Raw genomic sequence first — 15508 nt, 5'->3', positions numbered from 1 at the left:
TTCTATCATTGATTTTAGGAACAAAAGAATGTAGCTAGCAGCCAATCTCTATATTTTAAGAATTCACATTTCATTACAAGCCTAAATTTGATGCCAACTCCTACAAGTTTTTTGTTGAAATTGGGATTGGAAGAGACAGGAAAGTGTTTTAAATGGTTTTTGCGTGTCCTTGAGGTTCTTTGGTTTTGGCGAGGAAAAGCCTGTGGGAGGTCAATAATAGAAAAAGTCATTGTGTTGTCATTTCTACCCTGTTTATGGGGAATGAGTGCTTCATTCGATTTTGTTTTTTCATTTACAATTTCTAACATTCTAAAGTATTCATATGTTCTTAGGGTATTTTGCTCTTTGATGTTCCCTGAATATATAGAAGAAAAAACTTCTTTTAAAAATACTTAATATTTTACTTGAAACTTTATTGTTAATAATATGCTAACAAGCATTTGTTATTAGACTTTTTAAAATACTTGGGGAAAACAAAAGATATTCTCTACTGACTTAAAAGCTGAGTTCATTTATATTTGCTCATTGTTTTCCAGTGTCCAGATCCATTCTAGAGCCCTTCTTGTTTAATATTCTGGAAGAGGTGCTGTGCTCCCTAATGAAGATTCCTCAGCAGTAGTTCAGTGCCTTCAGTGCAAATAGTCATTTCATTGTTTGAGTGAGCACACACAGTCCTGAAGCTTCCTCTCTGGGGGTATGGCCAGTTTGTTACCCTCTTTCTACCCTGAATAACAGGCCACTATGCCTGGATTTTCACGTTTTAGTCTTATTATACTATATAGAAACACTAATTCTTAAAAAATTCTCTAGGGAAACTTTCATTTTATTAATTTTTAAAAAGGCTTACACACAAAAATTTTTTAAAGCCATTTGGATAAATGTTTTTATTTTTGGCTTACTATTGAAAGTAGCTTAGATCTTTAATGCTTTTGAAATTTGATATTCTGCTATAATTTCTCTAGCTTAATGCAGACAAGAAATAGACTATTATATCACATAGGAAATAGTTATTTTAGAATTTATTTTATTTTATTTTTTTTTATCCTCACCCGAGGACATTTTTTTTTTGATATTTTGCTCATATAGAGTGGGAGGGAGAGAGAGAAACATCGATGCGAAAGGGACACATCGAGTGGTCGCCACCCACACGACCCAATCAGGGCCAGAGACAAACTGCAACCGAGGTACGTGCCCTTAGCAGGAACCGAACCCGGGTCTCTCCAGACCTCAGGCCAATGCTCCAACCACTGAGCCAAACCAGCCAGGGCTAGCATTTATCATTTGTCAGTATTGGCTTAAGTCCTGCTGCTGCCATAAAATCAAATGTTTGATATTAATTGCTTCTAATTATTAATTTAACTTTAACAGGTATTTCTTGAGTAGTTTTTATCTACTTGGCATTGTGCTAATTTAGAATATTACACTAACAATCTTATTTGTGTTTTATCTTAAATTGCTTTTAAAATATTATAGCTTTGGCCCTGGCCAGTTTGGCTCAGTGCTTGGAATGTCAGTCCATGGACCAAAGAGTCATGGGTTTGATTCCAGTCAAGGGAACATACCTCAGTTGCAGTTTGGTCCCTTGCCCTGGTCGGGGTTGTACGGGAGGCAACCAATCAATGTGTCTCTCTCACATCGATGTTTCCTTCTCCCCCCGCTCCCCAACTCTATCTGAGGATAAATGGAAAAATATCCTCAGGTGAAGATTTAAAAAAATATATTATAGTTTTGAATAACTTAAATTGTATCTTTTCTTCTGTCCCCATTTTTTTCCTAACCCCTGGCAATCACTAATATGTTCTTCATTTAATAATTTTGTTATTTCAAGAGTGTTATATAAATGGTATCATATAGTCCTGTAACTGTTTGAGATCTTCCCTTTTTTCACTCAGCATAATTCTCTGGAGACTCATCTAGGTTGTCACGTGAATCATTAATTTGTTCCTTTTTATTGTTGAGTACTATTCCTTGGTTATGGATGTATCAAGATTTAACCATTCATCTACGGAATGACAGTGGTGTTGTTTCCAATTTCAAGTTATTATGAATGAACTGTTATAAACATTCATGTACAGGATTTTGGTGAACATAAATTATCATCTATCTGTGATAAATGCCTGGGTAGTATGTTAGCTGCATGTTTAGTTTCTTAAAAACTACTAAACTATTTTCAGAGTGGCTGTACCATTTTATATTCTCATCAGCAATGTATGAGTGATCCAGTTTCTCACCAGCATTTTATGATGTCACTATTGTTTATTTAAGCAATTCTGATGGGTGTATGGTGATATCATTGTGGTTTTAATTTTGTTGAGCCTCTTTTCAAATGCATATTTGCCATCTGTATATCCTCTTCAGTGAAATGTCTCTGTCTTTTGCCCATTTTCTAATTGGATTCTTTTTTTTTAATTGTTGAATTTTTAGAGTTCTTTATATATTTTAGATACTAGCTCTTTGTTGGACGATATTTACAAATATTTTCTCCTAGTCTTCAGCTTGTCTTTTTTTTTTTTTAATGCACTATTCAGTAATGTAGCTACTAACCACATGTAGCTACTGAGCATTTGAAATGTGCCTAGTCTAAAATGATTGTGTCTTATAAGTATGAAGTACAAACTGGATTTTGAATACTTAGTATGCAAAAAAGAGTGTAAAGATCTCATTAATACTTTTACAACTGAATGTTAAAATTATATTTTATATATATTAAATTAAATAAAATGTATTACTAAAACAAATTTTACCTGTTTTTTAAATATTTAACGTGGTTATTGAAAACTTAATATTAAATATATAACTGTTCCTCCAGCTTTTCATGTGCCTTGCTTCTTATTCAGGTATCAACTGAGAGACCTCTGCGAGACCATTATCTAAAGTTTCCATCATGTCATCATATTGTGTTTTCTTCATGCTACTTTTCACTGTCTGAAATCATCTTGTTTATTTGTATGTCTGATAATTGTCTAACTCTACTAAATAGAAAGCTTCATTGGGGCAGGAACTATCTGGTATATAGTAGGTATTCACTTATTGAATGAATGAATGAATGTTTTCTACTCAGTTGGATGTGGCGCGCTCAGCCTCATAAACCTGTGTAACTAAAGATTTACCTTTCAATACTCAGCTCAAGCAGCAGAGCCTCCTCCAGGAAGCCTTTTCTGGTTGTTCCCTGAAAACCTGGTTTATTGAGTCCTCCTCTGTGCACAAGTCTACAATTGCACTTACATATTGTTTCTATTTACTTTTTATCTCTCCTCTTTTATACATAGTCCTTAATAGTTCTTCAGTACATCTCCATTCTTTAAAATATACCTGGTTACCCAATAGACATTCAGCTTATGTTTATTTAATAGAGAAGTAAACAAAAATTTTTGGAGTTACTATTAAGGATTTTGACCATGTCATAAGTAATGCAGCTTGTAGTAGACAACAAATGTTTGTTGAATAAATGAATTCCTATGTACTATTTTTCTTTTTTTATTACAAAAGCAATATAACATTAAAAGCTTGTTTAAATCATTTATAAAATATCACCACCCTAATAGCAACTATTTTTCTTAGCCCGTTTTCTATCTTTTTAATTATACAAGTAAAACATAGATATCTTTGTATTAGTATAACAATAATATTCAAATAATATAGAAATACATAAAATTAAAGGTAAGTCCCTTTAATAATCTATATCTCTCAAGAGGGATAGTCACTTCTGTCTTTTTCTATAAATGTGATTTTATATACAGTATGAAATAATATGTATATAGTTTTAAATTCTATTTTTTTATGTCTTAGAAATGTTTCTGATGTTATTACTTTATAGTTTTATGGAACTGTTTCATTTTAGAGTTGAGATGGACTTAGTGAAACAACATTGTCTCTTACAAAAATATTCCTTGGATAAAGATTCCTATTTCTAGGTTCCTCATTTATGCTTAGGCCTAGTGATTTCCATTTATGTCTCAGTCATTTAAAGGTTCTGAGTTCCTATAATCACAAAGTTGGAAAGAAACAGAGTCTGGATTTAAACCCAGACCTTCTCAGTTAAAATCCAGTCATCTTTCCACTTATTGACTATCTCTCTGACCTTTAGCTTCCTTAACTGTAAAATAGGAATAACAGTGTCTTTCTTCCTCCCCTGAGGATAAATATGATAATCACCAAAGGGGTAATGAATAGGACCTTATGTATTAACTAAGATCCACAACAGATCAGGGAAGTATCTATATTCATTCATTTTCAGAGAACCATATTAATCTCATAATTCAGTGGTTTGATTATTTAGGTAATAGGAATAAAACAAGGATTTGCTGGATGCCAAACTCATAACTCAGCTTGTCCATATGTCTTTGGGTTTTGAAAATGGTGTCCAGTCTAAGTTACTTGTTTTCTTATTTAATTTCAAATTATAACTAGTAAACTATTACCAGAGTAGAAAGATTTGGGTTTTCACATATTGCTGCTTTTTTCATTTAAAAAATATCTACCCTGAAATATGTTTTAAGATGATTTCATGTGTAATTTTTCCTGGCATGTTATTTTGTTCTATCCTGCCTATGATGGCTGTGGGTAAAAAACTCTAAGAACCTTACTTTTATTTGTTTTAGATTCAGCTGATGTCATTAGTATAAATATATCCAATATGAATTATGCTTCTAACATGGCAGGTGTGTAATAGAAGCTTAGGGGTAGAATAGCAATGACTTGATTTTCTGTGATTCTGAGCATCATTAAAGTAGGCTATCAGAGTTAGCCAAGAGAGAATTAGATATAATTGCTTGCCTAAAGTGATAATATTTTTCCATCTCTTGAATACCAATGAAGGCAGATGATTTCAGGGGGAAGACTCCTCATTTGGGAGATGAGAAAGATCAAATAAGGGTAATAATTAAAAAGAGACCAAAATACAGCGTATGTATACCAGTTGTATGCTAATCATTGTTTAAAAAGGTCCATAAGATAAAACATTTCTTATTCCAAATTATTTTGTTAAAGTATTTGTTTTTTTAAAGTCATTAAGTCCTTGTGTATGTTTTTAGAAATTTTATAGAAATAATACAGCCTAAGAGAGGAGGGAAGAGGCATTTGACTTGTACCATTTTAAGAATTATCCTCTAGCCCTGGCCGGTTTGGCTCAGTGGTTAGAGCGTCGGCCTGCGGTCCCGAGAGACCAGGGTTCGGTTCCCGCTAAGGGCACGTACCTCGGTTGCAGTTTGTCCCTGGCCCTGGTTGGTCGTGTGGGTGGCAGCCACTCGATGTGTCCCTTTCACATCGATGTTTCCCTCTCTCTCTCTTCCTCTCTCTCCCTCCCACTCTATCTGAACAAAAAAAAAATGTCCTTGGGTGAGGATTTAAAAAAAAAAAAGAATTATCCTCTAAGGATAGGATTTACATTTAAAAATCTAAGAGAAATAAAAGAAAATTAGCACATTGCTTTTACTTTCATTTTTAATTCTTTTATTTTACTCCCCCCCCCCCCATAATCTCCTTTTATACAATAATTTGAACTCAGTGATTTCAGTAATTAGGAAAGAAAATCAGCTTTCAATAATAAGACTTGATATTATATTACTTATACTTACCTGATAAATACTTATTTTGTTACCTCCTGATGAGTGTATCTTTTACTGTATTCTCAATTCATTACTTTTTTCCAGCAAACAAAATGATGGTTGTGTAAAGTAAATGAGATATTATATGTAACACTTGGCATATAGTAAGCATTAAATTAAAAAAAGTTGCAAATATAATTTACAGCTCAGTTGTTTGTCTTAATCTCTTTGTATTGATCTTGTTTTGAAAATATGAGAACAGTGTGAATTTTGTTAAGAGGCTAAATTTGCTTTATTTCTTGTAAACCATAGTAGATGAGTTATAGGATGTTTTTAATGCAACCATGATGCTAATAATTGAACTGTACTACTAAGCTAGACCTTGTGTCTATCTATAGAATGAGGTAAACAGATATGTCAGAGCACATCCAACTAAACCTAGATAGCTAAGGAATGTTTTGTTAGGCCTTTTAAGTTGATGATTCGTTTGGCACAATGTTGTAGTATAAATATTTCACCTAATTTGTTTTTGATGAAAAAAAGTTTTGTTGAAGTAATTTAAACCTGAAAATGTGTTTATATCCAAGCTTGACTGTTCATTATAATCACTTGTGAACTATTTAAAAATATTTGTTTCTGTTCCTTACCACTGACTTTCCAGGAGATGCTGCACAATGGTGTGCTGGTACATGTTTAACAAACCAGCTCGGGGGGGGGGGGGGGGGGACTGATTTTCAGTGCTTGCTGATTTCCATGGGGTAAATACTTCCACTATAGCCAATTCCAAGCTATTAAGATGATAACATTGAATGTTGGGAAAAGATATATAACACTGCATAGTGTTTCCATCATACAGATAAAATAAACATACATAACCTAAAAGAATAATAATAGCAAAATTTAGTAATTAAGAAGTAATGGGTTTTGAATTTGTATTACCTTTGTTTTTAATATAATTATTGTAAGTTTATGCAGTTTAATTTTTAATAATGACTGTGTTTAACAGCCAGCTTACAAAGTTTATGAAAATTTAACAGTTCGCTCTCATGAGCCTGGTACAAACTCACACAATACTGGAGCTCTGAGATATCTGTATTTTCTTAACCAACTAAATAATTCTGATGTAAGCAACCAGTCAAACAGTTATTTAAAAAAAAAATACAGATCTGATCCTAAGGCACAAGAAGGCATTCTACAGTCAGGCACAAAATGTCTCTTCCAGCCTCATTTCAAGTCATACCCATTCCCTACGTCCTCTGTGTTTCACCCACACTAGATTTAGATTACTTACAGCTCCTCAAACACACATTGCACTTTTCCACTCTCATGCCTTTTCTTTATCTTCCTTTTGCCTTGAATGGCCTTGCCTCATCTGCCTGACTTTTGTAGCACTATTTATTTACCTTTCTAGAAATAACTCAAATGCCACTCCCTCTTATTTCCTACTGTTGGAAACATTCCAATTCTCCTTGATGTTCTCATAGCACTTTGTTTATAATTCATTTTGAGCTCAAATTTATTATCAGTAACAAATGGTTGTTTTGCTTACTAGATTACAAATGGCTAACGGGTGGCTTTGAATCATACTGTACTTAACACTTTAATACCTGAAAATGATTAATAAACACTTGTTTATTTTAATAGAAAGGATTGTGGATAGTGCATGATACATCATTTACTTCCTATGCCTTTGGGAAACTAATCAAAATTTAAACTTTTTAAAAATGAGGTGCTTTGTATCTGTTCCACCTGATGATTCAGGACCATATTAGTAGTTATATGCGTATATCCTGCTCCTAGAAAACACAAATAATATCATGACGACTCTCAAAGTTAAAGAAATATTTCATTAGAGAATATATGAAGCACTTAAGAGTGACAAAAAAGACCAAATTTTATAACTACATTTACATATTTTTTATTTTGATTTAGCGCACTATAAAGACACTTTTTAGCATAAAGCCAAAGGTTATAGTGTTCCCAGCATAAAGTCACTTTGAGCCTTTGTATCAATAAACAACCTCTGTAAGAAATAAAATAATTATGCTTTGCTTTGTGGTTTGAGAGAAATTTGCTTGTATACATGTTCTTAGGATACATTTTTCATCATTTGGTTGCTTTCTGGTATTTTATCTAGAAAATTATCTGATTGTCGTCACAAATAAGTATGACAAGACCTAAGTATATGAAGGAAATGTTCTAAACTAAAAATAATTCAGTAAATTTTTGAAGCAGATACAGTGCATTTAAGTAGTGTTTCATAAATGTTTTTCATGTTTGACCCTAAGCTGCCACCTGATGGCAAAAACTAAAATGACATCTTTTGTAAGTAATATTAAAAACCTCCATTGCGCCCGGCCTGTGTGGCACTGGTTGAGTGCCGACCCATGCACCAAGAGGTTGCTGGTTCAATTCCCAGTCAGGGCATAGGTTATGGGCCAAATCCCCAGTGGGGGCATGCAGGAGGTGACCAGTCAGTGTTCTCTCTCATCCATGTTTCTGTCCCTCTCTCCCTCTCCTTTCCGCTCTCTCTCAATTCAATGAAGAAAAAATATTTTTAAAAATAAATAAATAAAAGTTGTAGTTATTTGGATTTCTATACATTAGGCATAAAGCCTCCAAAATTCCAAATGCACATTTGTACAACATTTATGAGTTTGATAAATGTTAAGAATCTGTTCCTTAATTAGATTTATTGAATAAAGAATTATACTTGAATCTAGTAATTTTTCCTTTCCCTTTTCTTTCTTCAGAGCAAGATCATTCAGATACCAAGGTATTCTTTTACCTGTGGGTTGTCTTTTGTGTCATCAGTTCCTGCTATACCCTCATCTGGGATCTGAAGATGGATTGGGGTCTCTTTGATAAGAATGCAGGAGAAAACACTTTCCTCCGGGAAGAGATTGTATACCCCCAAAAAGTATGTACAGTGTTTGTGTGTGTTTAAGAAAACAAAACGAACAAATAAAACCTCAGGTGTAGCTAAATACTATTACAATTTATGCTCAACCCCAACCTAATAAGAAAAAATAAGTGTTTACTAAAAAATACTCATTCAGTCTGCAAAAAGTATCAGGTGTTTACTATATGCTGGACACTGTAGAAAATGAAAATAAAGCCCTGGCTGGTTTGGCTCAGCAGTTGGAGTGTCAGCCCACAGGACCAGAGAGGCCCGGGTTCGGTTCCCGCTAAGGCATGTACCTTGGTTGCAATTTGTCCCCGGCCCCAGTTGGGGCTGTGTGAGTAGTAACCAGTTGATGTGTCTCTCTCACACCGATGTTTCTCTTTCTCTCTTCCTCCCTCTCTCCCTCCCGCTCTGTCTGAAGATAAATGCAAAAATGTCCTCGGGTGAGCATAAAAAAAAATGAAAATAAAGTTAAAGAGGCCATGAACTATATTATAAACAAATAAGTAAACAGATTGCAATACCATGTAATAAAGGTTAACAGAGGAACAAATAGCTTACTATGATTTATGATTTATTTTTGAACATGCAATTTCCTCCTCTCAAATGCCCTCTCTTCTCTGCCTGCCTTGCAAACTGCTGTTCCTTCTTTTTAAAAGTCAGTTCTAGTGCTACTTTCTCTAAGAAGCCTTTATTTCTCTAAGCATATTTAGCTATTCATCCTAATCTCATTTTACTCTATACAAACTTCATTGTAGCAGTTACTGTATTATAATGATCTGTTTAGGTATTCATATCCCTCACTGCCCTGCATAGTTCCTGGTGTATAGTAGACTTAATGTGTGTGGAATGAGTGTGTAAATACTTGCCTGAAGGAGCAGTGCTGTCGAAGGCAGGAAAGGGAGTGCCTGATTGCTTGGTGCATCAAGAAAGTTTCTTTCATTCATTTCAACCAGCTTTTGTTAAAGTGCCAATTCAATCTGGAATATATGGATAATTCTTTAGGAATTATTTTAGGATTTATCTATATATGAATAAAAACACGAGAGGCTCAATTAAAAAAGTCAAAAGACCAAGCGTATCTTTACTCAGATATTGAAAATAAATTAAACAGTGAACGGGAAGCCTGATAAGTGAATTCTAATCACTCTCTAATTAGCTATATAACTTTAGGCAACCAGACTACAGTGTATTCTTTTCTATAAGGTTGTGTGTTACACTAGGTTATTTCTTGATCTTTTCCCAGTTATAAAATCCTGTGATGTGGAGGGGGGGAGTCACTAATATTTAATACTATGGCGGGATTCCCAGTCAGGGCACATACCCAGGTTGTGGGTGCGTACTGGAGGCAAGCAGTCAGTGTTGCTCTTTCACACAGAAGTTTCTCTCCTCTCTCTCTTCCTCCTCCTCCCTCTCCCTCTCCCTCTCCCACGGCTCCTCCCTCTCCCTCTCTCTCCCTTCCTTTCTCTAAAATCAGTTTAAAAAAAAGAAAGTACAAATAACACAGCTAATAAATCTGTCAGTCGTTTCTAATATTAGCTGTTGAGTCATTAGCATATCAAGTACATATTAGAATGTCATCTCAGTCAGATTGAAGATCTCATTTGGCTTGTATTCCTGGGGTCTAGAAGAGAGCCTGGTGGTATACAATATGGGAATGAAGATACTATATTTGTTAAATGATTACTGAAATTCAGTTAAACTTCATTTTGAATGTTGCACCCTTTAAGAAAAGAAATTAATTTGTGAAATCTTTCTAAAATATAAATAGAATAAAATTTTTCTTCTTGAACCTGAGCTTGTTGGTAAGGTATGCATGGTCATGTTGCTGAGATAGGTGTGCTTATTTCTGAGAAACATGATGTACTCAATTTGCTTATTATTCCTCAGGCCTATTACTACTGTGCCATCATAGAAGATGTGATACTGCGCTTTGCTTGGACTATCCAAATCTCAGTTACCTCCACGACTTTGTTGCCTCATACTGGGGACATCATTGCTACTGTCTTGGCTCCCCTTGAGGTTTTCCGGTAAGCAAACTACTGAAAAGTTTATCAAAGATTCTTTTTACCTAAAATTTGTCCGAATTAACATTTATTAGAGCTTATACTTGCAAAGCTTAAATTTTACAACTTGTCTCAATGTTATCAGCCTCAGAGTTGGAAAATTCTGTGGGACTAAGAAATTAATTTTTACAAAGTTAAGTAACTACTGATGAGGACATATAAACATTTTTAGAATTGGGCTCCATCAGAAGGGGTATGAGTAAAATTTAGGAAATAAAAATTCTTAGAACAGAAATTGAAAAGCTTTTGAGAATCATTTTTTGCAACTTTTTAGTTTTGGTTATTCAGTCTAATGTTCTCACTGGAAACAAAAGGATACTGGATAATGTGTTAAATCTTCCTAAAAATATCAGTGATCTAACAAGATAGCCTCAAATCTAAGTGAAAGCAGATACCCCAAAATAAGCAGAGCACTAAAGCCAATTTTGCACTAAAGAAATTTGCTAAACCTAGAGATTTGAGATTAAGTTGTGATAGCCAGTTCAGATTTGTATGCATCTAATAACATAGCTTTAAAATATGGCATTGCTAAAAAGTAGACAATGATGCATTTACAATTTAGAGAAAGATTTTAACATACTTTTCTCAGTAATAAACAGGTAGTCAACTGACCATCTTGACCTAATTGACTTGCGCAGACCACTGCATACAACAGTGACTAAATACACATTATTTTAAATGCATGAAAACATTTAACAAAATTAACCATATGATGGGCCACAAAGGAAATTTTAGAGGATTAAAATCATAAAAAGATAACTGAAAATTCCCAAATACTTAGAAATTAAGCAGTACGTGTCTAATGGGTCAAAGTTGAAATTGCAATGGAAATTTAAAAAGTATTTTGAACAGAATGAAATTGAAAATGTGACAAAAGAAAACGTGGAATACAGCTAAAGCCATGCTTAGAAGGACATGTATAGCCTTAGATGTACATATTAGAAAAGCATGCAGCTAAAAATTTGGAAAAATTTAAAAACAAAATCAAACCCAAAAGAATGTAGAAGGAAAGAAATATATATTTTTAAAAAACTAGAAATTAATGGAATAGAAAATAAACATACAATAGAGAAAAATTAACAAAGCCAGAGTTCTTTAAAAAGACTAATAAAATGGATAAAAACGTCAAAACAGGACTGATAAAGCAAAAAAGTAAAGCAGGCACAAATTACAAATATTAAAAATATTAAAGATTTTTAAAAAAAGAGCAAGATGATATTGAGTAATTTTATGCCAATAAATTTTTTAAATAGACAAATTCTTCAAAAAGCACAGTTTACCAAAACCAATAAAGAAGTAGAAAATATGATAGGCTTATAGTATTTTTTTTTTTTATCCTCACCCGAGGACATTTTTCCATTTTTTGTTCAGACAGAGTGGGAAGGAGAGAGAGAGAGAGAAACATCAACGTGAAAGGGACACATCGAGTGGCTGCCACCTGCATAACCAACCAGGGCCGGGGACAAACTGCAACCGAGTACGTGCCCTTAGCAGGAACCGAACCTGGGTCTCTCTGGATCGCAGGCCGACGCTCTAACCGCTGAGCCAAACTGGCCAGGGCTGTATTGTCTTTTTTTTAATCCTCTGAGGATATTCTTTTATTTATCTTCAGATAGAGTAGGAGGGTGAGAAAGGAAGAGAGAGAGAGAGACACACACATTGACATGAGAGGGACACATCGACTGGTTGTCTCCCACACGACCTTGACCAGGGCCAGGGCCAAACTGCAAATGAGGTACATGCCTTTGACCTGAATTGAATCCTTGACTCATTGGTCCGTAGGCCGATGCTTTACCACTGAGCCAAACTGGCCAGGGTGTAGGCTTATATCTATTAAAGAAATTACATCCATATTAAAATCTTCCCCACAAGAAAACTATAGGCCCAAGGAATTCTTCCAAATACATGAGTAGGAAATATTATCAATTTTACAGAAATTCTTTCAGAGAAAAGAGGCAGTAAAAGGAGCACTTCCAAGTTCATTTTATGCAGCCATCATGACTTTGGTATCTAAAACTACAAGGATGTTTCAAGAAAGACCAATCTGTCTCACATACAGAGATGCAGAAATCCTGAATATTAGCTAATGAATCCAACAATATATAAAATATGAACAGCCAAGTTAGGTCCATTCTAGGAATGTAATATTTAATATTTAAAATCATTTAACATTTAAAAATCAATCTGTGTAACACCACATTAATAAAGGGGGAAAACCCTTTATATGTAGAAAACCACCATTGAAATAGTTCAATACCTGTTTATGAAAAAAATAGATTTTCTATAAAAAACAGAAACAGATCATATTTAATGGTTAAAACACTGTAAGCTTGTCCTTGAGATCAGAAATGAGATGAGTATGCCTACTGTCACCATTTAACATCATACATGTCAGTATAGCTAGTGCAATGAGGCAAGGAAGTATCAGGGTTAGAAAGGGAAAAAATAAAACTATAATTATTTACCAGTGACATGATTGCATATGTAGAAAATTCAAGAGAATGTACAAATACACTATTAAAATGAATGTAGCTGTGTCCCTGAATACAGGGTCGGTGTAAATTAGTGTTCTAAAAAGCAGTCACAAACAACTAGAAAATGAAAAATTTTAAAGCCATACCATTTTGAACAGCATCAGAATATATCAAACACCTAGGAATAAATTTAATGAAAGATGTATGTGTATGAAAACTGAACTTATACTTTCAAACATCAAGACTTATTATGTAGTTACAGTAATTAAGACAATGTCTAGCATTGGTGAAAGAATAGACAATGTCCACTGGAACAGAATAGGAAGTCCAGAAACATCCACCTGTGTTGACACTACCTGATTTGTGACAAAGGTGGCTAAATAACGGTGGAGAAAAACAGGTTTTGTAATAATGATATCGAGTCAACTAGATCCATATAGGGGAAAATAATGAATCTCAACTCCTACAGCAGACTATATGCAAAATTGATCCCAGATGTATTGCAGAGCTAAATACAAAAGGTAAATCAGTGAACTCTAGACGATAGCACAGGGGGCCATAAATTTAGGCTGCTTTGGTATATGGTAATACTTTATTTCTTATTTCTGAATGGTAGTTACAGTGTGATAACTAATAATAATCAACAAACTGTACACTTACTATGTGCACACTTTCATATTATACTTTAATTTAAATGCTTATTTAAAAACAAAGCAGCCCAAAAGAAAGGATTATCTTCAAGGAAAGTGGCAGTTCGATTGACAGCTGACTTCTCAACAGCAACAATGAAAGTTAGGAGTCATTAAAATGATACCATCCATATGCTGAAAGAAAATACTGCCTATCTAGAACTCTTTACCCAGTGAAAATATCTTTCACAAATGGAGGTGAGATAAAGATATTTTCAAACCAGGTATATACCATTTATCAGGATTTAACATATATCAGGATGGCCTGATAAAATAAGAACCTAGAAACAAAGATAAATGGGAAAGATAAAGATTGAATGTGGAAACAGTATATTTGCTCTCTCTAAACCATTTGTCAGCACTTCTTCACTGTCACAAATGTCAAGACCTCCCCCACCCACTCTCTCTTTCACCTATGCAGCTTTATAAATTAAATTTTTTAAAAAAGATTTTTGATTAATACAATCAGATGTTCTATTACTCATTTAAAACAAAAGCAAAAAACTTTCTTTGCCCAATTTTCCTCTTCCATTGTCCAATTTTTCGCTCTCCTTTATAACTAAATGAGAAATATCCATGCTTGCTGTCTCTATTCTTTCACTCCTCCCCCAGAATCCCTTTAATTCAATTCAGGTCTTTTTTTCCCATACTCATACTGAATCATTTTTTAAAATCTATAATAGCAAGCACTTCCATATTGCCTGTTAGGTACCTGGTACTGTTCCCAGCCCTTACATATATTAACTTATTGAATCCTCGCAACAATCTTATGAGGTAGATACTGTTACTGTCCATTTTATTGGCAATACTGAAGCATAGGTTAAATAACTCATCCAAGGTCATTACACCTATTAAGTGTTGGAGCCGTGATTTGAATCTAGATAGTCTCCCAGAATCTGTGCTCCTGGGTCATACTGCCTCTCTGCTTTGCAAAATCCAGTGGTCAGTTCTCTACATATTTTACTCTCAGCAAAGCACTTTCTTCACTTGATTTCTCAGAAACTACACTCTTCCGTCTCACCAGCTATTCCTTCTTAACACCTTTACTGGTTCTTTCCCTTCCCGAATTGTAAATGCTAGAGTGCTCCAGGGTTTAATCCTCTGCCCTCATCTCTCCTCCACTTATATTGTTCCTAAGCCTATGACTTGACATACTGTCCTTTTGTTGTCTCCAGCCCTGACTCTCCCTTGAAATGCAAGCTCTTGTCCACCCAGCTACTGAACTTCCCCCTTGGATATCTAATGGCTCTAGTCTAACAGGAACAACCCAGATCTCTAGTAAATGGTGTCACCATTCCTTGAGACCACTCACATCCCGGTAAATTCTGTCAGCTCCATCTTTATAAATTCTAATCTGCGGGCTTCTTTTCACCTTAGTCTGAGTCTCCATCTCTTTCCTGGACTACTACATAGCTTCTGATTGGTCTTCCTTCAGCTGTTCTTATCTGCCTCTGATCTATTCATTGTACAGCAAATAGAATGATCTTTTTTTTTTCCCAAAATATTTTTTTTATTGATTTTTGAGAGAGAGGAAGGGAGAAGGGAGAGAGGGAGAGAAACATGGATGAGAAAGTACATCTATTGGCCGCCTCCTGCATGCCCCCCACTGGGGATTGGGCCCACAACCTGGGCATGTGCCCTGACTGGTATTCAAACCAGTGACCTCCTGGTGCATGGGTCGATGCTCAACCACTGAGCCATACTGGCCGGGCAATCTTTTTTTTTTTTTTAACACAGATCACATCATTCTTCTCAGAACCCTCCTTGTTTTCCATCACACTTAAAATCTAAACTCTTTATTATGGCATATAAGGCCCTCTGTGGATCT

General features: G+C 34.6%; 1 protein-coding gene across 5 annotated transcripts in view; it reads left to right on the top strand.

Moving 5' to 3' along the window:
- XPR1 (xenotropic and polytropic retrovirus receptor 1) overlaps positions 1–15508 on the top strand; it is a 154594-nt gene that overhangs the window by 120954 nt on the left and 18132 nt on the right. For 4 of the 5 annotated variants that reach the window (XM_036273710.1, XM_036273709.1, XM_036273712.1 and 1 more), the window contains 2 exons: positions 8300–8466; positions 10342–10481. In XM_036273710.1, the coding sequence (XP_036129603.1) occupies positions 8300–8466; positions 10342–10481 (307 nt within the window). Of the gene's footprint in view, positions 1–536; positions 648–8299; positions 8467–10341; positions 10482–15508 lie in introns of those variants that run through there. The other variant, XM_036273713.1, reaches the window with a different exon arrangement.

This window comes from Molossus molossus, unplaced genomic scaffold (genome assembly GCF_014108415.1).
Source record: "Molossus molossus isolate mMolMol1 unplaced genomic scaffold, mMolMol1.p scaffold_m16_p_20, whole genome shotgun sequence".
NCBI lineage: Eukaryota > Metazoa > Chordata > Mammalia > Chiroptera > Molossidae > Molossus > Molossus molossus.
The sequence above is the reverse complement of the archived record's forward strand: the minus strand, read 5'-3'. Positions and strand labels throughout refer to the sequence as shown.